A 25,076-nucleotide genomic window follows, 5' to 3' on the forward strand; every position below is an offset into this window, starting at 1 on the left:
TAAAGTTTACTTGTGTTGGTTAGTCTATGGTAAGACTATAATGCATTTTCCACCCTAATAATCATAAGAACTTCTCTGTGGTTAAACATACTTCTAAATATATTTATTTTATCGACTACGTTGCTCTTACTCCTAATTTATCGTAGGATACGACATTATGGTGCCGATACGATATAGGTACTACACTTTCGGCAACACTGGCCAAAAATATTCGTGCTTGGCTCCCATTGGACGGCCCGCGAGGCTTCTGATTGGGAGTTAGCGAGTTCCGCCGAGGGACCGAGTTAGCGACTTCCGTACGAGGACGGAATTCGCTAACCCGGCTCTAGAGCGGGTTAGCGGGTTCCGGAGTTAGCCAATTCCGAAACCGAACAAGTTAGCGAGTTCCTCTCATCGACCAAATTTGAAGATAGGGCATTTAACATGGGGTTAGCGAGTTCCAGAGTTAGCCAATTCCGCGGACCCAAAATAAACATACACCTTATAACTTATTTTGCTAAAAATCATTTAACTTATCACATTAGTTTCATAAACAGGCTACACTCTAGTAGAATTAAAATAAAAGGAATGAAAGACGCAAAAATACAAATTAAACAGGTATTTATTTGGTTTGTACAACTTACTTTTTAAGTCTTGAAATGTAACATGAAGAACAGAGAATAACTTATAAGTAACCAAATGACAAAAGCTTAAATTTAACAATATAAAAAGGGCACGCCAATGGGGTGTCACCACGCTGAGGCGCTTGTTATCATACGCTCTTGCGTAGCTTGGAATCGAAGGTGGGCATCGATAAAAAGCGAATCACAAGTCTTCATCATCCTCTGGTAAAGGAGTATCTTGTGCTTCCTGGAACAAAATAACAACAAACTGTCAATGTTTTTGCTTATTGGTACCTACCTATAAACCCTACACTAGAGGTGGTTAAAATATTACCATTGATACTACTATTCCAGAAGTACAACCTATTAAATTGGTACTGAGAATACCCTGAATACCCTCGGAACTGTATGAATGAGCAAACTATCGATGGCTAAAATTGTGTCTTCCATAGGTAACAAAAAAAAACATCACAAAATAATTGCATTTCGGCAATAGGTATTTAGATTGCCGTACTGAAATAGGCCTACTACTAGGCTACATGCTATTTTTATCGACGTCTTAACTGTGTGATCGAACAAGTGAAATAACGATAATCGTGTAACAAACAAGAGATAAACCGTGTTCGAGATGTAGAACTGCACTCTTTTAATAGCAAAGTCACCACACATACTTTCTCTCCCTATACCATAGTATATGGAGAAAGTATTGTTTTCAAACAATACCCTCAAACAATAAGGAGATAATTTACCTTGAGATCCTTTTCGATCTGTGTCTGCCATTGGGGATCCATGGTAACTTCTGGGGGTACGAGGGCGGGCATTGCAACAAACTCCAGGTTGGGGTCTCCAATCAGCTTTCTGGCCAACCACAGGAACGGCTTCTCAAAGTTGTAATTACTCTTGGCACTGATGTCGTAGTACTGAAAATAACCAACACTTAAATTATGTACAGAGTAACATTCAATGAGACATTAATTTTATGTAGTCCTCGTTTTATGTAGCAAAAGAATGTGGTCGAGTGATGCTGGTTTCATAATCCAATAAAAAAGCAAGAACATAACCATTATTCAAGTATAGAAATCTTAAGATTTTGTTTAAGGTTCATTCCAAAACTTTTAAAGTTTTTATTTTCATTGAAAAAGGAGACCTCACCCATTCTCAAATCAGGATATTTGTTGGGTTAACAATCTTATCTCCAAAAGAACCAAAAAAACTTGGAAAAATTGTTACTGCTAATGATATTATATCACACGATTCTCTCATATAAATCGAGACCTCGCCTGGGTCGTATAAGGTAAGCAATAAGCATGTAAAATACGACAGACAAAAATAATGGATAAAAAACTGACCCACCCAAGTTCAGAAAGTAAGAAACGGGTTTGAATAAAGCAAAGAGCATTTGGTACTTTTCTACAGCCCCACCAAACAGAGGCACAAATCAAAGAGTTGGACAAGCCTTAAAATTCCTTTCTCATAGGATTCCGCTGTCTGCAAGCTCAGCTATCCAGTGACACGCAACTGGAGCTTCACTCTAGCCGTCATCAAAGCGCTTTACTATAACCAAACCTTTTTATTTTGGACACAAGTAAAATTCGCTCAGAGCAAGGTCAGGACTGTCACCCGGGTGGTTAGGGGGAATTCATTCACCCATTTGAATGAATGAATAAAGATCTTGCAAGAGAATTGCTGTATGAGGTCGGGCATTGTTAGGGAAAAATAAAAGTTAGATATTAAATTTAGTATGCCTACACAGCTATTTTGAAAATTCCGAAAGCAACATTTTCAGGCAGAACTTTATTTATTACGTTATTTCCGTACAACTAAAACGATTGACAATCACTTTCTAGAGGGCTTTAAGTTAATGGTCAACAAAAACTGTAAGTAACTATAGACCACGCCTCTCAAAGTGATATTGTAGCACAGCAACACTTTTGCTTTGACGGCTGGATTGTCATTGAGAAAGCAAACACATACTGTACCGTACCAGAAAGTGCTCAAGCAGCAGCCCATCGACGTCAGATAGGTGCCTTACTTTCTGAATAGTACAGTATTTTACCTCATTGTAACAATGGTTAATCCAGGGCCGGTATTTAAATAAGGGTGTAGGCCTACTGTTAAACTGTAGTAAATACATACCTGGAGGTTCTTTTTACGGTGGAACACTATGCTTTTCGCCTTGACTTTTCTGTCCTTGATGTCAACCTTGTTTCCGCAGAGAACGATTGGGATGTTTTCGCAAACCCTGACTAAGTCTCTATGCCAGTTAGGAACATTCTTGTATGTGACTCTAGACGTAACATCGAACATAACGATGGCGCATTGACCCTGTGAAAAATGATTGCTCAAGATTAGACACCCATACTAGTAAGCTGCTTAGTTTTTAAAATAAACTAAATTTACGACCAATAAAAGCTGAAACTTGGCACAACAATTTAATGCAATCATTACACATTAAAAATTTATTTAACAATGAAGTAACTTTTATTTCCGTAACTAAAACATCTACACTTGTTACGACATAGGCTTATAAGTTACAAAGGTAACATTGGTACAAAATTAAAAATGGGAATATAGGCTAAATCTTAAGCCATTAGTAGCCTACGGTACCTACTTTTAATGCTCTACCGGCAGGCCTACCTTAGAAAAACAAAATAATAGTTCAGAAGATCCATTGTTTAAAACTCTGGACTGTGCAATTTATATTCACGACGTACCCGTAAGTTAACCAATTAGGTACTTTACAAAAACTTCATTAAAAAAGAATCAAAACTTGTATTGTAGGTAAATTAGGGAGCTTATTCTTTTATTTTATTGGCTTTATTGGAGAAGGTAATACAGTTAGAGCTTGAGTACATGATTGTCTTAACTTTTTTTCTTTAAACCTAGCCTAAGTAACTTTCAAAGGCTAACATTTTCTTAACATATCTTTACCTGGATATAGTAACCGTCTCGAAGGCCGCCAAACTTCTCTTGGCCTGCAGTGTCCCAAACGTTGAATCTGATTGGACCTCTGTTGGTGTGGAACACTAGTGGATGCACTTCTACTCCAAGCGTGGCGACGTACTTCTTCTCAAATTCACCAGTAAGATGTCGTTTGACAAACGTGGTCTTTCCTGTACCACCGTCTCCGACCAAGACACACTTAAATGTCGGCATCTCCTGCTCAGCCATCTTGAATTGAAAATTTAGAATCTACCTGTAACAAAAAATACCTAACTTGAGTCAAGTAACTTACATTTAATCTTGAATTACACGTAGACCAAGTATGGTAGATCAATTATGTAAACATAGTTAAATATAGGCTACCACACATTGTTAATCAATTGGATTGGGGGAAAAAATCATAATTTAAACAAAACAGAAAGGTGGTAACTCAACTATCTTTACCACAGCATCAGTTGAGTACCTAAGCTTAACTTAAAAGATTTTGTGGCAATTTATGCAAGTAATTTGAAACCCTATGTTAGCAAGTACCGTAGATAGGCCTCCTATGATGTTTAAGTTATACCCAACATCTTCTAAAGCTCTTGTCGGATTAGGGTAACGAAATGGCCAAGAAACGAGCTTGCGTAATGACCTCAGTCTGTCCTTAAGTTATAGGCCTATTCTTAACTTCGCAGCCTACGAATATATTTGTGTCAATGTCCTAACTTAATGTTATTATCTTCGTAACAGTCTATTTGAAGCCCCTGAGTTCTCTGCAATGGACTAATTTACAGGGATGTAGTTGTTTCACATGTGCGTCACCTGGTCTGTGACTGTGGGTAAGTACCTAAGTTAGGTTTAAGTTATGATGATTTGTGATGTCATAAATTATATGACAGTTAGGAAAAATGTTTTTTTGTCGCATCACTGTCTACTTATAGGCACACAAAGTTTGTGCACGTGCTTTTGTTTAGCGAGTCTTTGTAAGTTAAGGTATTATTTCCTAGATAAGTTAGCAACTTTTTGTTTTCCAAGTGAGTTTGTGTGATGAAAACGAAGAAACACAATAAAAGGAGAGCTAAGTTAACTTAAATCTTTACTTAGTGCCATTACATAAGTTACTGACAGTGAAATTGATCGCAAGATAACTTAGATTTTGATAGTGACAAAGAATCTGAACACAGTTCTTTGTTTTTGAATGGAGAGTGAATATTACAACAATTTTTAAACTCCAGTAACAAGAATTAGGTAACTTATAGATTACAAATAAGTTACTACTTAAGTTAACTTATTGCAGCACATTTATCTCAGTGCAACAAGTTTACCCCTTGGTCTGCGTGTAAAGTTCAGTTAAAACTTAACCCTCCCAGTGTTACTTGACGAAAATTCGACAAGCAGCACACTTTGTGTAGTGTTACTTGTCGATTTTTCGACACGCAGACATCGTTTACGGCGAAGGCTCTATGACTGACTGAATCGGATTGAACTGGATCGAGTTAGGTATCGTTCTTTCCGTAATATTCTAAGCTTTCTCCAGATGTCTGTCTCAGCGCTGTACGTTCTCTGAGCCGATCGTAATTGTAGCAGACAGCTGACGTGCGTGACGCGTGTATTTGTAAACAGCTAGGTTACCCTCAGACCGATGACTGATGTGTTTTATTACGTTTATCATTGTTTTAGTGTTAAAAATCAAAAGTAGTGATATACGTGTTGCATTATAAGAAGATTTAAGTGGTTTTGAAGTGCTGGTTGATGATCCTGAAGAAGTAGGTAGTGATATTGATGTAAATTATCAGCCAGATTCCTAGCTATGGTTAGGCTATGCATTCTTAGCTAAACGCTATGTACTGAAATCTGTTTTTTGCCCATAACTTATTTATTTGCAAATCTACTTCCTTATATTATTATATATTTGTAATCCTCATAAAATTTAGAACAAAGTGGCTATTTTCAAATATTTATAGGCCTATAATTTATACAATTTCATTGAGCGCAAACTTATTTTTTTTTTTGAAAATTTTCGAAATTATATTTTTTTTTACATAAAATTTTTTTTTTAATGTTCCTTATGTTTTATATATAATATTGAAGCCCATGATTTTCCAAACAAAATGGTATATAGAACATTAGAATTAACATTGTTTTAAGCTTCTCAGATCCGTTTTAATAAAACCTTGCAAATGAGCCAAAAATAGATGGACATTAAGGCCTAAACTATGGACACTTGGAGGGTTAACAAAGCTACTGTCAGCCAAGTGACACCTGGTCTATGTGTGAAATTAAAATTAACTCCTCGGTCCGTGGGAGTGACGCATTGTCACATATAAGTTAAGTAATGCAGGACTCAGTAAGCGAACGTGTTAACAAACTTCCACCGGATTAACTTAGCAAAACTAAACTAAAGGTTCAAAGGGTTGACTTAGGCCTATGTTTGGTTAATCCAATGAACAATGAAATGCTAAATTAGGTTAAGCATTAACTTGTGTTTTAATGCCTGTGATATAGCCTACTCCCAAATAGATCTTAACAGAAGCGAAGCTTGTCTGGAAAATTAGTTCAAGGACTTTCCTGTTGCAACTGGGTTGCCGTCAGTAAAACTACTAGGCCTAAGTAAGACCTATTTTGGTAAAGGGTTGATGAAATTAAGCTTAGGGTTACATAGGAGTATAAATATAGGGGCTTTAAAGAATTACAGTTCATGTTACTTCCTATTTATATACATAAATTACCGGTATTTTTTAATTGTAGCCGAAAATCATATGAAATGGCGCCACCAATTCTGTTCCAAAGGAAAATGGCCATTACTGACCGAAGTATTTATTGCATAACAAATGCAATTTAGAGGTAAAATAAATCATTTGTATATATTTGTGTTCATATTTACCTATATAATCTACTAATAAAGTTTAAGAACATAATATTACGGGATGCACGGAAAATTAGTCGATAAAACTTACCTCACTGCAAAGACGTTACGGTTCACAATGGTGTTTCAGTTGGAGAGGAGGAGAATTGGGTGATGATGGAGGCAGGAAACGGAAATCAAAATTCAAATTTTAATCACAATACTTTTATATACTACAAAAATATATAAATATTTCCATCAGTTTTCTAAAATTATAAATTTTTGAGCATGTTTTTATATATTTCTTTTACAATTTTAAAAGTTGGTAATAAAGTAGCTTTGTTTTGCAGCTTTTGTAATGACGTCACAGGCGCAGCCGCAGTTTGACAGACGGCAATGCAGAAGCATATCGATTTTTAACGTCGTCTACTCGTCTACAGTTTTAGTGTCCGTCTATTAGTGTAGTAGTGTTGTTTCATGCTAAATTCAGTGAATGGGATTTTTTATTGAAGTAGCGGTGTAAATTACCTGGTTATAAGATGACCAAGGACAGGCTTCAAGCTTTAAAAGCTGTAAGTATGCTTTATGTTACTAGTATTACACCCAATTTGACATCAATAATACTATACTAGTTTCTATGTTATGCACAGGGATTGACTTTGAAATAAGTTGAAAAAGTATCGTAATTGTTTGGTTTCTCAGGTACTACTTGTTGCCAATCATGATGAGTTCCTCTGTATTGTTTTACAACAAATGAATCACCATTCAATCAATGAGGAAAGTGAGAATAATCTCAGTTTCACATATAGGGATGGAGCATGTCAGGGAGAAAACCCAGCCCCACCCCCTGATATTTAAACTTGCATTGGGTATGGTCAAAATGATTTGGTTAATTTTCTATGAATTGACTGTTCACAATGTTTTTATAAATTTATGGACCAAACTTTTGACAGTTTTTATCTCTGAAACTGTATAAAAGACCTTAGGCAAGCATTTGTTTTTTCTAAAAATTTAAAGTGAAAAGAACACGCGTGTTCAAGTATTAGTGAAGGATTAAGTTTAAGTATTTTAAGTTTACTGTATAGGCCTAGATCTAGGCCTAAGTTATATCTAACATTACTTATCACTCGGCAAGCCTCTTAAGTTACGTTGATTTTATTGAGATTAGAACAGAAACACACAAATTTCACATCATATTTTGTCTACACAGTTGTTATCACAGTAACTTACGTGACATCTAAAAATTCTTATTTAACTTACAGTAGGGTCTTAAGTTACTTAAATTAAAGAGTTAAGTAACTTAAGACCTTAACATCTTAAGGGTTACCTTAAGACCTCCCAAAAGTAAGGCGGTTGTACATACTATAGAGACCTTTAATCGTGTTGACAACCGACTAATCTAATGTGCTTTGCACGCGAGGGTTCGAATCCCATCCTCGTCGCTAATGATATGTATACTTGAGGGTTGACTATTATATGTGGATTCTTTGATTAAAACTCACATTTTATAACTGCACAAACAAACTTTATTAATTGACGCCAGAGACATTTAAGTTTACATTATTAACATTGAGACTTCCCAGACTATGGCTAACTAACTGAGTTCGGCTATCCTGGTGGGGGTATACGGTACCTACGATACATCATAAATTAGTCTAATCAAACTAGGCCTAAGTTACTGTTTCAACCGGTAGGCCTTAATATTTCATTCATTCTCTGCGAAACTGTAACTTACCTCTGGCCACAACTTCTACAACAAGTTACTTGGTCACAGCTGTAATTTTAATTGAAATTATGTTTTTTTTTTTGTCCTAGGATGCTAAGGACGAGCCTAGAATTGTTTTTCACATTACTTCAGGCTAGACCTAGGGGTTAAAACAGCATATCACTTAGATAAAATCCATTGGTGATTTGGCGGGGTTTGAACCCGGGACCCCAGGAACCAGAGTCCCGCGCTCTAACCACTAGACCAGCTCGCTCCCCAAAAAGGCCAGCTTGGCTCGTGTAAAATTACGTTAAATACTGTAGTAACTTATTGCCTATGAAAAACTAAGTTACCTACTTTATGTTGGAAAAATATTTGCTCTGAATAAACTTAACCGTCATGAAAAATTAAGTAAATTAGGCCTTGGCCTAGCCTAAACTTAATACAGGAGACCACTTAACTTTAAAAATGGTTGGGGCTGTGCGGAAACTTGACCCACTCAACATGGGCAATGGTGGTGGGGCAAAAAATGCAGCTAAATGATGACTATAACATGGGAACACCTTCACAGAGAACCTAACTTACGATATAGATTCAAGAGATTTATTGTATCATTAAGTAACTTAATACTATAAACTTAGAGGCTATTATAGGATGAATAAAGATAAATATTGAAACATATAACCGAATACCTATATCGAAATATCTGGTTCGATATTAATATCACAAAGTTGCCCATTTTACCATCATGATGTAAATAAAAACAACAACAAAGACATTAACAAATTTATTTCTTAGTGTCCACTTAATATTTAAGAATAAAAATGGAAGAAATGGTTTGTAGGTTTTTAGTTTACATTTCTTAATATTGTTATCTTATGTTTTGGTTATTATTTGTTTTGTTAAGTTACGGTACATACTTTTCATAAAACAAATTGTGTTTAAGTTATGTTTTTATGATGATAGCTTTATTTAACTTATTAAATATCAATTAAAACGTCAATAAAAGCCAATTTTTAAATCAATGTTTGCAATAGAAAAAATTATATAGGCCTAGGCCTAATCGATATATCGAACCGAATAAGTTTCGATATAAATTGTTATTCATACGATAATATACCGGTATCGTAGGTTCTCTGCAGAAGTCTACACTTAAACATTTAGAATAAAACTAGGCTACAGCTGGCTCATGTAACTTAAATGTAACAATTAATTTCTCTTCACGTGATCACTGGTCTCAAATCTTTCCTTCGAGAACAATCGTTTCAGTACCGCCCTCTTCCTGCCGATCTAGTCCGGTTAAACCGATGTACTGATAAAAATTGTACGGTTAAGGAGATGTAATTTCCGCCGAGTGTAGTCCGGTTAAAAGGTGTCCGGATAAAAGGAAGTCTACTGTAGTTTGACTCCCTACTATCTAGCCTATTTAAGAACAGGCCATAGTAATTATGTCAGTAGTTCTGGCATTTATTTTTTCTCCTTAAACGGATAGCCTACTGATATCACTTTGTAAATTGCTTTAGAAATTCACCTATTAGGAGGCTACTAAATTTTAGTCCTGGTTTATGAAATTACAACAGTGGTAACTAGGCTTATTTTGACCTAACGGGACACAACCCAACCGTGCCTGACCTAATCAGACATTAAACGCATCAAGTGCTTAACTGACGAAAAATATATCTAAATATGAAGCTTTCTCTAATTGTTTCTTGTTGTTACAATGTACCTACATCACAAAAAATATTCTTCACAATACCTTAGGCCAACCTTACCTTACCTATTAGGCCACTCAAACCTCAGAAGGTTTTTGGCCTCGCCAACCATGCCTCGCCATCTCTCTCTGTTTTGCATCCATTGAGCCTCTGCCCCCAATCTTCTCAAGTTCTTTTCCACTTGGTCCTTCCAGCGAAGTCGTGGTCGTCCCAAGGGCCGCTTTCCTCTTGGTAGTCCTTCATTTATCGCTTTAACTGTTGCATTTTGTTCTCTTCTTGCGATATGGCCTGCCCACCTGAGTCTTCTGCTTTTGATTTGGGCTATTATGTCCGGGTCTCTGTATAGCTCTTGAATCTCTTTATTAGTGAGTATTCTCCATATTCCATCTTCATTTATGGGACCATAGATGCACCTTAAAATTTTGTTTTCAAACACCATCAGCTTTTTCTTCACAATAGGCCTACACAAGATACAAAATAAAACACTTTACACCGGTGGCAGTCATCAGGCGTTTAAAGTTCTATTGAATTAAACGAGAGCATTTATACATGGGGAGGTAAAAAAGTGTTCTAAGAATTGCTGTTACAAAACAGTAGGCCTATTGTTTGTTCCATCTAAATTACGATGAATCAAATATTTATGCATGGCGGCTGGTGTATTTTCTATACTTTATATTGTATATTCTTCATATAATTACATTGTAGGTGTTAGCCTCCGGATTGCCAAATAATATTAGAAAAAGTGCAAATACCTGCTATTAAGCAATCCAACGTTGTTGTTAACACAACTAGTTTCAGTGCCTGTGTGGCACCATCATCAGGCTATACAAGGACGGTTTTCTTTCTTCATACGAAGAGAGTCATATAGTTCACACGAAAATAATAAATAAACATTTATGACGTTCTTCGTATGAAGAAAGAAAACCATCCTTTTACAGCCTGATGATGGTGCCACACAGGCACCGAAACTAGTTGTGTTAACAATATTGGATTGCTTAATAGTAGGTATTTGCACCTTTTCTAATATTTATATAAAAATGTAAATATACACAAGTACGGTACCCTTATTGTTATTTTAAATATTCATAAATTACATAATGTTTAGTCTATAATGACATTTTTCAAGCGTGTTCACCTAATTCTAGTTGTAGCCTGTATGGAAATTCTGATACAGTTTTTGAAACCCTCATCCCCTCTAAATGAAATATTCATTGAACTTCAAACATTTAGTGTAAAAGAGTTGTTTAGCCTCCGGATTTCTGTATTGTACTTTAAATGGTTTACGATACCTGCATATAGTAATCCTTCGTTGCTTCGTTTCGTATCCTTCGTTTTGATAACTTTCGGTTCTTCCTAACCATCCTCAGGTGTCAGGGTGATCACTTCTTTGAAGGTTGTTAACATAGTTCAATAAATAAAACATATGGAGATACAATAACGTAGAATAAATATACTCAATTATAGACTTTATTTCAGCCCGGTCACGTTCGTTTTTGTCAATGTTCCTTCAAGTGTTACATGTTTTTTGTAACTGTATATTTATTCTATGTTTTGCGTCTCCATATGTTTTAATTATTGAACTCTGTTAACGACTTTCAAATGAAGTGTCACCTGACAACTTGAGGCCTGAGAATGGTTCATAAGAACTGAAACTAGTTGCCAAAACAGCAACGAAGGATTACTATATGCAGGTATCGTAAACCATTTAAAATACAACGTAAGTTCCTGAAAGGCGTAATTTCTACCGTAACTTATTAAAGAGTTGTCCTTCATTTTCTATTCTACATTTGTTTACAATTACGCTTAAGGGGTTTTCAAGACAACTAATGATTTAATTTACAAAAAGCCACATCCTCTAGATAACTAGAGCATTCTTTAATTTAGAAATGATCATCGAGTCGCGTTATCAATGGCTCCAAATTGGCAGTTGGTCACGTATACTTTTAAAGATGTATGGTTTTACATGTTTTGTCTTGTGTTTCAGGCGCAGAGTGATGATGATGACGTCGGTCCTGATGACGTCGCGGTCAACGTGGAAGGCCGCGACGGCTTCATGGACGAGTTCTTTGCGGAGGTAAGTCGTACATGTCATATAATCTTTGGTTCAATTCATATGCAATGTTGTAGTTGTTTAATGATGAGTTTGATGTGAGGAAGAACAATGTGAAACAACACTCTATAGCACTCTCTACTTAAAAAGTTTTTAAACTGTAATAAAGTTGCTGGGCAGGCTATTTTTGGCGAATTTCCCATATAGGGAATAAGCTATTACCGTAGTACTCTATATATGTGTCCGTTAGCACGATAACTCGAGCAAAAATGATCCGATTTTGATTAAATTTGGTATAAACGTGTAAACCTACATTTATTCAAACGAGTTAGCGAACCAGCATGATCGGACTATGGGAACGGGGGTGTACGGGGGGTTTCATGGGGTAAAAATAGGGTTTTCCCATTTTTTACCCAAAAAACATAAAAACTTTCAATTTCTTTCCAAACCATTTTGTAGAGCTTAAAAAGCAAATAATTTTTACAAAAAAACAAAAACAGTTTTACCCTCCCTGATGCAGCAAACCTAAGTACTTGTTAAACTAATTCTATTTAAATAGGAAATAAATGTTATATTTTTAAGTAGACATTTTAGTGTTCCAATCATGCAAATGGAAATTCACTTAGTCTGCAGGTTTGCTGCGGCAGGGGTATTTTATGTGTAGGAAGTGTAGGGAGAGTATGAAACAGATGGAGGATGTAGGACATAGTTTAAACTAGAAATCCCTTTAACAATAATTTCGGGTGACCCTAATTCCATCCCCCCTTGGTTGAGACTTTTTTCACTGGAGGGTGAGATTCCAACTGCAAAAAATTCACATAGTCTATGCAGATTTGCTGAGGCAGGGGTATTTTACTCCTCAATTAATAAGTGATCAACTTGTGATTTGGGGACTTAATGTGCACTTTTATTTTTTCCAAAAAGTTTGTGTGTTGTGAATTTTCACAAGGAACATCACTAAAAAGATGGTATTACATTTTTAAGAACTTCAGCCTGTGTTTGTATAATTTTAATGAGATACTAGGTGAAGTCCGTAGAAATCAACGAAATCAACAAAATCAACGGTTCGGTTACTGTTGAGGTTTCAAGCAAAATCATTTAACTATCAATCAATGATAAATAAGCTCAATTTTGGAGAATTTTGGGTTGTCCGTGATTCAGCAGTGTGCTTTAAGTATGTCCAATATTAATAATCAATAGCTCAAATGAAAGCTGGTATTTCACAGAAGGTTCTTGGATAAAGAAAATAGGATAATGTAGTTAGAATTGAATAAATATATCTAAAATAATTTTCCATATCTGAGAAATAATCAAATTTATGGTTTTTAATTGAGTAATACAGTATCTCTTAACTGATTCAAACGATCAATATCTCAAATGAAATCCTTTATTTCTAGGAGTACTTAAAGACCAAGACATATTTAAAAATAGTGTTACGTATCATTGATTGCAGATAAGTCCTAAAATAATTATAATTAGGCCTATTGTTGATTCGTGATTCAGCAGCGGGCTTTAGGTACGCCTGAACTTTATAATCAATAGTTCAAATGAAAGCTTGTATTTCAGTGAAGGTTCTTACACCAAAAAATGTATAGAATAATGTAATTAGACCTGGTGAAATATATTAATTGATTACTTTAATTGAAGTAAGAATTCAAAAACATATTTACTGATAAATGAATAACGATGCTTGATGGTAAATATGTGCGTGCATACCTTTAATTTAAGACGAAAATTATGAAAATCAATCGGGGTAGAAGAGCCAAACCGACTCGGAAAAGAAAACCCAATAATTTTAAATAGCCTATATTATTTTTTGGCTCACTTTTGCATTGAAATCAGTTGGATCGTTAAAATCAGTTATATGACCTTTTCGCTACTGCAATAGTTTAACTCAATGAAATTTGCAGATATCTCTTTAAATTTGTTAGCTTTCCTAGTTACAAATCAATTAGCCTAACTAATTGAACTATTGTTTGAGTGTTTGCATTGTTAATTAGTATAATGGGTATAACATCTCAGTGATTCATGTAATTTATTAACTAAGGTATGAAGAGCATGAATTACTTCATCTAACAGTAAAAAGTGGAGGAATAGGGATGGCTGATCCAATAGTACAATCGAAACACATATATGAAACGTCAAAAAGAGGTTGTGAAGTTCTCTTACAATCCCTTGCATTAAAAACCTCTTTTGAGTTCAGTGAGCATGAAGATGCTTTAAAAAAAGCATTAAAGTTCCATAGAGAACAAAAGAAAACTGAAGAAAACAAATTATTAAATGAAAATTTAAAATATTTTTCACTACAAAGGCAAAATGTAATTTTACAAAATGCTGACCCTAAATCAAAACATAGCAGCTGGTTATCCTGTGTACCATTGAAGAAATTAAATTTCGACATGTCACCTCAAGAATTTAGGGATTCCCTGGCACTGAGATATGGTCGGACACCAATCCATTTACCAACCAATTGTGATGGCTGTGGGAAAGAATTTAACACAGATCATGCCCTTACGTGTCCTGTAGGTGGCCTAATTATCAAACGACACAATGAAATTAGAGATGCTTTAGGAAACATTATGGAACAGGCATGGGGGAATTGTATCAAAGAGCCCCTTATAGCAGAGAATAGAAATACAAACGGGCCTGCAATTAAAGCTGACTTGGCATGTAGAGGGGTATGGGAGACACAGAGGGAAGCATTATTTGATATCCGTGTCGTAGACACCGATGCTCCCTCATATGCTTCCAAACCTCATGACAATGTCATACAAAATGCAGAAGAAGAAAAGAAAAGAAAGTATATTTCAGCCTGTGAGAGCCGGAATGCCTCTTTCACACCTTTGATAACATCAGTATGCGGAATCTTAGGCAAAGATTTTCAAACACTAATAAGAGCACTAGCTGAGAGATTGTCAGAAAAATGGGTTAAGCCTTACAGTCTGGTAGTTAATTGGATCAGAACGAGACTGACTTGCTCAATTTTAAGGGCAACAAGTATGTGCCTGAGAAGATCTAGAAAAAAATGGAGATCTGCTCGAGAATTCGAAGATGGAGCAGGCATCCAACATATTTATTGAGAGAATCAAAATTTTTAGCAATATCTGTAAATTTAGATTTATTTTTCTTGTAATTATCTATATTAAATTGGTTATGTTTTTCGTAAAAAAAAAAAAAAAAAAAAAAAAATTATTAGACCCATAGATATTGGTTTGTTCAAAGGCTACAAAATACACGTTTCAATAATGAAATGAAATGAAAATATTTATTAATCGGAATATTACGACCACATGGTCCTTTCTTACGGTTAACCTCTTATAAACTAAGTTTAAACTAAACAATATGTTTTATTACACTTTCTTTTACTGTAAACAAAATAATAATTAAATACTTAAGTGACAAATCTTCGTCCCTATATCATTATCGATCATTGAGATGGGGGTCCGTATTTTAACCCCATGTTGTGTTACAAATTGTATAAAGTTACAATTTTGTTTTTCAAGGTAAAACAGGGTTCCCTAAGTGTTTTTTTTTTAATATTTTTTATGTTTCACCTAAAGATGTTTAACTTATGTAAAAAAATAGTTAACTTTTTTCCCCTTGATTTACGCCAAAAGGAAGTACTTAAACAATTTTATATAAAACAGTCCAAACCCTCGTGTTGTGGATGTTCCGGGAATCGAACCTAAGTCGGGGGCGTCCCTTCACCTATGTCCGAGACATTAACCACTAAGCCTACGTTCAGCATAAACTGTAAGATAATGTTGTTGTCTTCTTATAAATATATTACAAAATCTATCCCTCTCCTAAGAATTTTCAAAACAGTAAATATCTTGTATGAAAAAGGTTAAGACAATCTACAGCACCACACAACTCTTGACAATCTGGGGTTCTATCAGCATAACTTGATATATACGGTTTGCCAGAGAATCTATCATGTATCGTAGACTCATAGGTCTTCAGTTTCTGTCTGTGCTGAATTGCTCAGTGCATGTCTGACTTATATAAACCGTTCGTCTCGTCTTGGCCAATCCGCATTCGTCTTATACATTTTATATGACCTAGTTATTTCAGAGGCTATTCATGGCACCAATCAATATAGATAGTTTTTTTTATAGTTTTCAGCAAACTTCCAAGAAGGTGTAGGCCATATTCATAACAAGAACTATGGGACCACTGTACTTAATGTTTTTGTTGGTCCTCAGTAGTAAAATCACAGTTTGTTACTCTCTGATAATGGTGTGTTGGCTAAGTTAGTTATGAGTGAAATTATAGTACTTAGTTTTTTAGTAAAATATTGATAATAATTATACGAGGACACCCATACATAAATTATGCACAAAACTCGTCTCCGATGCATGTACTCAATACTGCAATACCCTTTAATACTTAAAAAGTTATGATTGCTGAAGACAGCAATTAGGTAGATTAGACTACTAATCTGCCAGATTCAGAATAAATATAATTTCTTTATTGTAGATTTATACCACAAAAGATTGATTTACCTACCTCAATCAGGTTACAATCATTTCTAAAAATATCCTCGGCTAATCATGTTAAGTCCCTTTTCATAAACTGTTTCGTCTGATGTTTTCTATCTGACTGTGGTTAAACATTTAACTTAAGGATCAACGGTAATTAAACATTTACAACCGTTGTAGAAAGTTGATCAGAATTACTTGATCTTTAAAAGTGGACTCTAGAAAGATATTAAATGCTAAAGGGACGAAGCCTTAAATGAAATCACCCTTCTGGACCTTCTGGTTACGATTTGTCACTCCGCTAGAACATGAGCTTTAAAATGACACCTAAATCGTCAAAATTGGTTCAGTAGGACAGGGGGAAAGGGGATGTAACGGAGAAAACCCTTTTGTGTTTTAAGATATTTTATAATTCATTCAAAATTATTAACGTTTGACACTAGACATGTTCTTGTTTAATTATAAGCTGATGATGATGTGTTTATTGATCATCCCTGATGTTAGTTTACCACTGGTGTCAGCGAAATTTAATCAATGCCTGCTGGAAGGTGTGTTTGTTTACACATAACTAGGGATGGTGTATTAGTTAATCACCGATGATGTTATGTTTGATAATCGATCACCAATATTGGTCTATTTATAAATCTATCCCCAATGACAGTGTGTTTGTTAATCAATCTCTGACGGTGTTGTGATTGTCAATCAATCTCTGATGGTGGTGTGTTTGTCAATTAATCTCTGACGGTGTTGTGTTTGTCAATCAATCTCTGACGGTGTTGTGTTTGTCAATCAATCCCCGACAGTTGTGTGTTTGTCAATTAATCTCTGACGGTGTTGTGTTTGTCAATCAATCCTGACGGTGTTGTGTTTGTCAATTAATCTCTAACGGTGTTGTGTTTGTCAATCAATCTCTGACGGTGTTGTGTTTGTCAATCAATCTCTGATGGTGGTGTGTTTGTCAATCAATCCCTGACAGTGGTGTGTTTGTCAATCAATCCCTGACAGAGGTGTGTTTGTTAATCTATCCCTGACGGTGGTGTGTTTGTCAATTAATCTCTGACGGTGTTGTGTTTGTCAATCAATCTCTGACGGTGTTGTGTTTGTCAATCAATCTCTGATGGTGGTGTGTTTGTCAATCAATCCCTGACAGTGGTGTGTTTGTCAATCAATCCCTGACAGGGGTGTGTTTGTTTATATATCCCTGACGGTGGTATGAGTTGTCAATCTATCCCTGACGGTGGTATGAGTTGTCAATCTATCCCTGACGGTGGTGTGTTTGTTAATCAATCCCTGACAGAGGTGTGTTTGTTAATCTATCCCTGACGGTGGTGTGTTTGTCAATCAATCCCTGACGGTGGTGTGTTTGTCAATCAATCCCTGACAGGGGTGTGTTTGTCAATCAATCCCTGACAGGGGTGTGTTTGTTAATCTATCCCTGACGGTGGTGTGTATGTCAACCAATCCCTGACAGAGGTGTGTTTGTTAATCTATCCCTGAAGGTGGTGTGTTTGTTAATCTATCCCTGATGGTGGTGTGATTGTCAATCAATCCCTGACAGGAGTGTGTTTGTTAATATATCCCTGACGGTGGTGTGATTGTCAGTCAATCTCTGACAGGAGTGTGTTTGTCAATCAATCCCTGACAGGAGTGTGTTTGTTAATCTATCCCTGATGGTGGTGTGATTGTCAATCAATCCCTGACAGGAGTGTGTTTGTTAATATATCCCTGACGGTGGTGTGATTGTCAATCAATCTCTGACAGGAGTGTGTTTGTCAATCAATCCCAGACAGTTGTGTGTTTGTCAATTAATCTCTGACGGTGTTGTGTTTGTCAATCAATCTCTGACGGTGTTGTGTTTGTCAATTAATCTCTGACGGTGTTGTGTTTGTCAATCAATCTCTGACGGTGTTGTGTTTGTCAATCAATCTCTGATGGTGGTGTGTTTGTCAATCAATCCCTGACAGGAGTGTGTTTGTCAATCAATCCCTGACAGGGGTGTGTTTGTTAATATATCCCTGACGGTGGTGTGATTGTCAGTCAAGCTCTGACAGGAGTGTGTTTGTTAATCTATCCCTGATGGTGGTGTGATTGTCAATCAATCCCTGACAGGAGTGTGTTTGTTAATATATCCCTGACGGTGGTGTGATTGTCAATCAATCCCTGACAGGAGTGTGTTTGTCAATCAATCCCTGACAGGGGTGTGTTTGTTAATCTATCCCTGACAGGGGTGTGTTTGTTAATCTATCCCTGATGGTGGTGTGATTGTCAGTCAATCTCTGACGGTGTTGTGTTTGTCAATCAATTCCTGACATTGTTGTGTTTTTGAATCAATCTCTGACAGGAGTGTGTTTGTCAATCAATCCCTGACAGGGGTGTGTTTGTTAATCTATCCCTGACAGGAGTGTGTTTGTTAATCTATCCCTGACAGTGGTGTGTTTGTTTATATATCCCTGACGGTGGTATGAGTTGTCAATCTATCCCTGACGGTGGTGTGTTTGTCAATCAATCTCTGATGGTGGTGTGTTTGTCAATCAATCCCTGACAGTGGTGTGTTTGTCAATCAATCCCTGACAGAGGTGTGTTTGTTAATCTATCCCTGACGGTGGTGTGTTTGTCAATTAATCTCTGACGGTGTTGTGTTTGTCAATTAATCTCTGACGGTGTTGTGTTTGTCAATCAATCTCTGACGGTGTTGTGTTTGTCAATCAATCTCTGATGGTGGTGTGTTTGTCAATCAATCCTTGACAGTGGTGTGTTTGTCAATCAATCCCTGACAGAGGTGTGTTTGTTAATCTATCCCTGACGGTGGTGTGTTTGTCAATTAATCTCTGACGGTGTTGTGTTTGTCAATCAATCTCTGACGGTGTTGTGTTTGTCAATCAATCTCTGATGGTGGTGTGTTTGTCAATCAATCCCTGACAGTGGTGTGTTTGTCAATCAATCCCTGACAGGGGTGTGTTTGTTTATATATCCCTGACGGTGGTATGAGTTGTCAATCTATCCCTGACGGTGGTATGAGTTGTCAATCAATCCCTGACAGAGGTGTGTTTGTTAATCTATCCCTGACGGTGGTGTGTTTGTCAATCAATCCCTGACGGTGGTGTGTTTGTCAATCAATCCCTGACAGGGGTGTGTTTGTCAATCAATCCCTGACAGGGGTGTGTTTGTTAATCTATCCCTGACGGTGGTGTGTATGTCAACCAATCCCTGACAGAGGTGTGTTTGTTAATCTATCCCTGAAGGTGGTGTGTTTGTTAATCTATCCCTGATGGTGGTGTGATTGTCAATCAATCCCTGACAGGAGTGTGTTTGTTAATATATCCCTGACGGTGGTGTGATTGTCAGTCAATCTCTGACAGGAGTGTGTTTGTCAATCAATCCCTGACAGGAGTGTGTTTGTTAATCTATCCCTGATGGTGGTGTGATTGTCAATCAATCCCTGACAGGAGTGTGTTTGTTAATATATCCCTGACGGTGGTGTGATTGTCAATCAATCTCTGACAGGAGTGTGTTTGTCAATCAATCCCAGACAGTTGTGTGTTTGTCAATTAATCTCTGACGGTGTTGTGTTTGTCAATCAATCTCTGACGGTGTTGTGTTTGTCAATTAATCTCTGACGGTGTTGTGTTTGTCAATCAATCTCTGACGGTGTTGTGTTTGTCAATCAATCTCTGATGGTGGTGTGTTTGTCAATCAATCCCTGACAGGAGTGTGTTTGTCAATCAATCCCTGACAGGGGTGTGTTTGTTAATATATCCCTGACGGTGGTGTGATTGTCAGTCAAGCTCTGACAGGAGTGTGTTTGTTAATCTATCCCTGATGGTGGTGTGATTGTCAATCAATCCCTGACAGGAGTGTGTTTGTTAATATATCCCTGACGGTGGTGTGATTGTCAATCAATCCCTGACAGGAGTGTGTTTGTCAATCAATCCCTGACAGGGGTGTGTTTGTTAATCTATCCCTGACAGGGGTGTGTTTGTTAATCTATCCCTGATGGTGGTGTGATTGTCAGTCAATCTCTGACGGTGTTGTGTTTGTCAATCAATTCCTGACATTGTTGTGTTTTTGAATCAATCTCTGACAGGAGTGTGTTTGTCAATCAATCCCTGACAGGGGTGTGTTTGTTAATCTATCCCTGACAGGAGTGTGTTTGTTAATCTATCCCTGACAGTGGTGTGTTTGTCAATCAATTCCTGACAGTGTTGTGTTTGTTAATCTATCCCTGATGGTGGTGTGTTGGTCAATCAATCTCTGATGGTGGTGTGTTGGTCAATCAATCTCTGATGGTGGTGTGTTTGTCAATCAATCCCTGACAGGGGTGTGTTTGTTCATCTATCCCTGACAGTGGTGTGTTTGTCAATCAATCTCTGACAGTGGTGTGTTTGTCAATCAATCTCTGATGGTGGTGTGTTTGTTAATCAATCCCTGATGAAGCTGTGTGCGTGTTTAGTCAATCTCTTGATGTTGTTTGTACTTGATAAATTTATGATGATGGTGCATTTGAAAATCTATACAGGATGGTGTCAATTCAATTGCTGATGAAGGTATGTTTCTCTTTAGGTGGAGGAGATACGGGAAATGATAGACAAGATACAGGCCAATGTGGAAGAAGTCAAGAAAAAACACAGTGCCATCCTGTCCGCCCCACAGACTGATGAAAGTGAGTAAATTACAATTTCTATCTTAGTTTAGTTGCAAATTGTGAATGATTCTTCTTCTCACCTGCTTCTGGTTTTTCATCGTCGTTAGAAACCTCTAAATTAATTAATAACCACAATTTGGAGTTATTTTATGGCCTCTTCATGTCATCATTGTCTACAGATGGATATTTCAATCAATGTTTATATAAAATTTTATAAAAATTGAGAAAACTGTAGCTCTCTGAGTTTGGGGGTATTAAAAATGGACTTTTGTTCGTGACACATGAATGAATTAAAACGATGATTGAGAAAATGGCTTGTAATTTACTAAGTTCAGAAAACATATTTAATACTTCAATTGTCTTTCTCAAACCATAGTAAATCAGAAATGTTATTCAAAACTACTACAACATTTAACTATATTGAATATTTTAAAAGAACCGATTATGAAATAAAATATACTGGCTGATATACAGTATCCCGTGCTGTGAATGGGGAGGAAGCACAGAAAGCAATGAAACATATTTATTTAGACACTAATAATAATTTACGCTATACGACTACCGCTATGTTTTTGAGGTTGAAATGTTATGATTATCTGTAAATCCTTTGTTGGGCAGGGTTAGGTCTAAGTACCTTAAACATCAATGGGAAAGGTTATGCAAACGCATACATTGAGTGAAATGATTTTATTTGAACCCCTTTAGAATTCAAGTGGAGCAAAATAGATAAATAAAGGTAAACATAGGTTCAAAAACTATTCCCGGTTATACCTAATATTATCTTTATAAATCATTATGATTGTATGTATAGTTATATACAAATTCTATAGTATAAATATAAACGTCTAAAATAATAAGCTCAATAACGTTCGTACAGATACATAAATCTTAACAGTTTCACTTGCATGAAGTGCTCTAACGGTGTAACAGTGACATTGCCCGTCGGAAGCTGTAATTCGTCTAAGTAGCACTTAAACATGACCCTGTCTCCCCCAGGTGCGATTAGCATTTTGACTTCTCCCCCCCCCCCCCACTCCCCCGACAATCTCCACATCACATCGCATCACTACACTTGCCTTACAAATTGGATTTCGGTGTGTGCGCTTCTTTTGTTCTCACTTGTAATACTTTTGTAATATTATCGTGAGATTTGATGGAAGCTGTTTTATGAATAAGAAAAGTGTCTTCTAAACTCTAAATGAAATCTTTATGCTTTATATTTTGTAAAGTTTTAAAAAACATTAAAAATAAAAATTGGTATTGCAAAGATGTGATGAACGCTAGGAGGTAAACATTTTTTTTTATTATTATGAAGTCTAGGTAAATATGCATTTTTTTTATTAAGGGTGAATCTTAATAAGTTACACAGTTTTGAAACACAAAGCAAAATTAATTTCTAGTTTTCAACAGACTAATGTATACTGAGGTTAAAAACGAACCTTATAATTTTTATTTAGCCTAACTACCAATATCTTGATTTAAAACAAAACCCATTTTAATTTTTCTCAACAGTAATCGGACATTGGTGGTTGAAAACATTGATGACAGTTAAAATGCTAGTGTCTACAAAGTCGTTTGTTTGTAAAAAAAATGAAAATTGTCTTTAGGTACATAACTTAATAAATACATAATTTTAATGATCACTTATAAACTACAATTGCAAACATTTCTTTACAACAAAGTATAACAAAGGTCTAACTATGAGATCACAGATTTGTATTTAAAGAAAGTTTAAAAAATTGGTTTTAACCTAAAAATAAAAAAAAATGTTTAATTTATGAACACTTAAAACAAAATTAGAATTAACTTAATTCAAACAACCAAGTCAAGTAGTATTTATACTGGTTGCAAGGCGAATGCAGCGGAATTTGTTATGTCATTCATTCATCGTCTGCGATGCGCTCTCTTGTGTGGGTCTTAGCAATTAGACAATAATAGAACTGTGGGAAAGTTTGTAATATTCCATGTTTCATGGCCATTTAAAATGTTCACATCATGAACAGTTAATTAGTTATTAATATTAGTTTGCAATTAGCTTTGTGTAATACTTAATCATACATGTTTCCTTTAAGGAAAATTTATTGCAACTTTGTTGCCATTGAGTTAACTTTGTCTCACTAAATTGATGTTTTGAAATTTTTTTATGTGTTAAAAATATTTTTTTTTATAAAAAATGTTCGATAAACCATACTAGCACCGCTTTTCCTTAGATGTAAACAACATTTGTTATGCTCCTATGTCTCTGGGGCATCATTATCACATAAAAATTTAGGTTACTTTGGGAAGGTAAAGTTCTCATAAAAATACATTTAAAACATGTTTTACAAGCGTACACAAAGTATGGAATAGTATGCCGATTTACATTATGTATTTTATTTTTGGTCTCTGAGTATCGAGCTTGACTAGTGGTGGAGCGGAGGACCTCGGTCCTTAAGGGTCGTGGGTTCTAATCCTGCCAATTGTACATAAGTGATAATGCGTCAACCACTAAGCATAGCATGAAGTAGTGCAAAAAAACAAATTGGGGCTAGATCCTAGTGTCCTAGGACAAAAAAAAATAGTTTGGTCTCTAACTCCAATTTATTCTTAACTTGTGAATAAACTCTGGCCAACACTGGCAGAAAATAAGATTTTCACCAATAAAATTGTTAAATATTGATTGATTGAACAATGTAGCATCCTCTACCAAGCTATGATAAATAAATTAGCCTGATACAAATCTAATACCAGGGTTTATCATCATGCCAAAAGATATTTAACATTAAATGTCTGGGTAGCTGAGTGGTTATAGGGTTTGCCTTCAAATCTAAAGGTCGCTGGTTTGATTCCTGGTTCGATTCCAAGCAAGGTTGTTACTGGACTCAGTCGCCATTTGCATTGTGCTATCATTAACGGAGATCTCTTACGAAATATTTATTATATGTAGACCTATGTTTGGACTGCACTCTTAAAAAGCCTAAACAAATGAGAATTACGTTAAAACACCATAAAATAAACATTAAGCTCATTCAACAAACAAAGTTGTAACTTTCTGCAATTTCCCGTAGCAGAGTTAACGAGATTCGGCAGAAACCTGGAAACCCTTCCGTGGCTCCGTTCCTATTAACATGTTAATTCATATTACCATTGAACACGTATTGTCCTACGGTTGGTTCATCTGCATTTGTGTTGGAGCTACATTGCGTTAGAACGGTTGCAATACTCGCTGACAAAAGATAACATTGTAAGCGGCTTTGGTTAAACATTTTTGAAGTGTTTAAAGTAGACCTTTGCAGTGTGATTGAATTCTATTCTATTTTTGAATGGTATATGGGGGAACAGTCCAAACGATGGTCTTGTTACCTTCTAACGGCCTTTTATAGCATCATTTAGATCATTAATAGAGCATCATTAATATTTTTTTTGGAATCAATACCTTTTTAATTCAATTGTTATTTAAGTTTTCCAGGTTTTTTTACTTGTTATTTTGTTTGTAAAACTGTTGGGGACATTAATCTGATTTGATTTGAGCATTTTGATGGTTCAAAACTGGACCCAGCTGTCCTTTATCGTTGGGCATTTAATCAATTGGTCCTGGACAATCTTAGTGAGTAAAAATACTACAGAGATCTCATTCCATTCTAGACTAATTTTTCATTCATATTTAGCTAACATACACACCTATGTGTGACACTGTCCTAAAAATAACTGAAACACTATTTTTGTTAATATTATTTAATGGTTAAAAATAAATTCCGGCCATGAATAAATTCCTGTTCTAAAAGTAATCATAAAGAATGGACTCTGTCCAGGATCGGAGCAGCAACCTTCAAAGTCTAAGGCAAGCCGTTCAACTCAGGTACACAGATTGTAAAATAAATTAGTGAAATATAAGATATTTCAAACGAATTGTAGACTCAACATGAAAATGTTAATTGTAATTCTCTTAGACATTGTTTCAAAGCAATGTTGGTTAAAACTTTACATTACTTTTCCTGTCAGATAAGTATGACTATATTAGTTCCGAGGAAACTTCGTAAAAGTAGGTTAGACAATGATATAAGCGGGTAGTAATTCATGGCTTATCTGAAGGCTTTTAGGTCACTAACAATACCTAAAACCACAAATAAACCCA

General features: G+C 35.8%; 2 protein-coding genes across 6 annotated transcripts in view; one reads left to right on the forward strand and one right to left on the reverse strand.

Moving 5' to 3' along the window:
- Window positions 1–583: 583 nt before the first annotated feature.
- Window positions 584–6,618, reverse strand: LOC128983389 (GTP-binding nuclear protein Ran). The gene is made up of 5 exons (XM_054402654.1): window positions 6,485–6,618; window positions 3,534–3,798; window positions 2,739–2,927; window positions 1,352–1,522; window positions 584–849 (listed from the first exon to the last, which is right to left on the reverse strand). The coding sequence occupies exons 2-5, from the start codon at window positions 3,771–3,773 to the stop codon at window positions 805–807; spliced, it is 645 nt and encodes a 214-aa protein (XP_054258629.1). The 5' UTR covers window positions 3,774–3,798; window positions 6,485–6,618; the 3' UTR covers window positions 584–804.
- A 173-nt stretch (window positions 6,619–6,791) lies between these two features.
- Window positions 6,792–25,076, forward strand: part of LOC128992647 (syntaxin-1A-like) — an 83,596-nt gene continuing 65,311 nt past the window's right edge. For all 5 annotated transcript variants that reach the window (XM_054416337.1, XM_054416345.1, XM_054416353.1 and 2 more), the window contains exons 1-3: window positions 6,792–6,944; window positions 11,774–11,863; window positions 20,881–20,980. In XM_054416337.1, coding sequence (XP_054272312.1) covers window positions 6,912–6,944; window positions 11,774–11,863; window positions 20,881–20,980 — 223 coding nt within the window. In that variant the 5' untranslated portion in view covers window positions 6,792–6,911. The remainder of the gene's footprint in view (window positions 6,945–11,773; window positions 11,864–20,880; window positions 20,981–25,076) is intronic.

The sequence above is a fragment of the Macrosteles quadrilineatus genome, unplaced genomic scaffold (genome assembly GCF_028750875.1).
Source record: "Macrosteles quadrilineatus isolate MER2022 unplaced genomic scaffold, UCM_ALF_1.0 Scaffold_1__1_contigs__length_201487025, whole genome shotgun sequence".
NCBI classification, from domain to species: Eukaryota; Metazoa; Arthropoda; class Insecta; order Hemiptera; family Cicadellidae; genus Macrosteles; species Macrosteles quadrilineatus.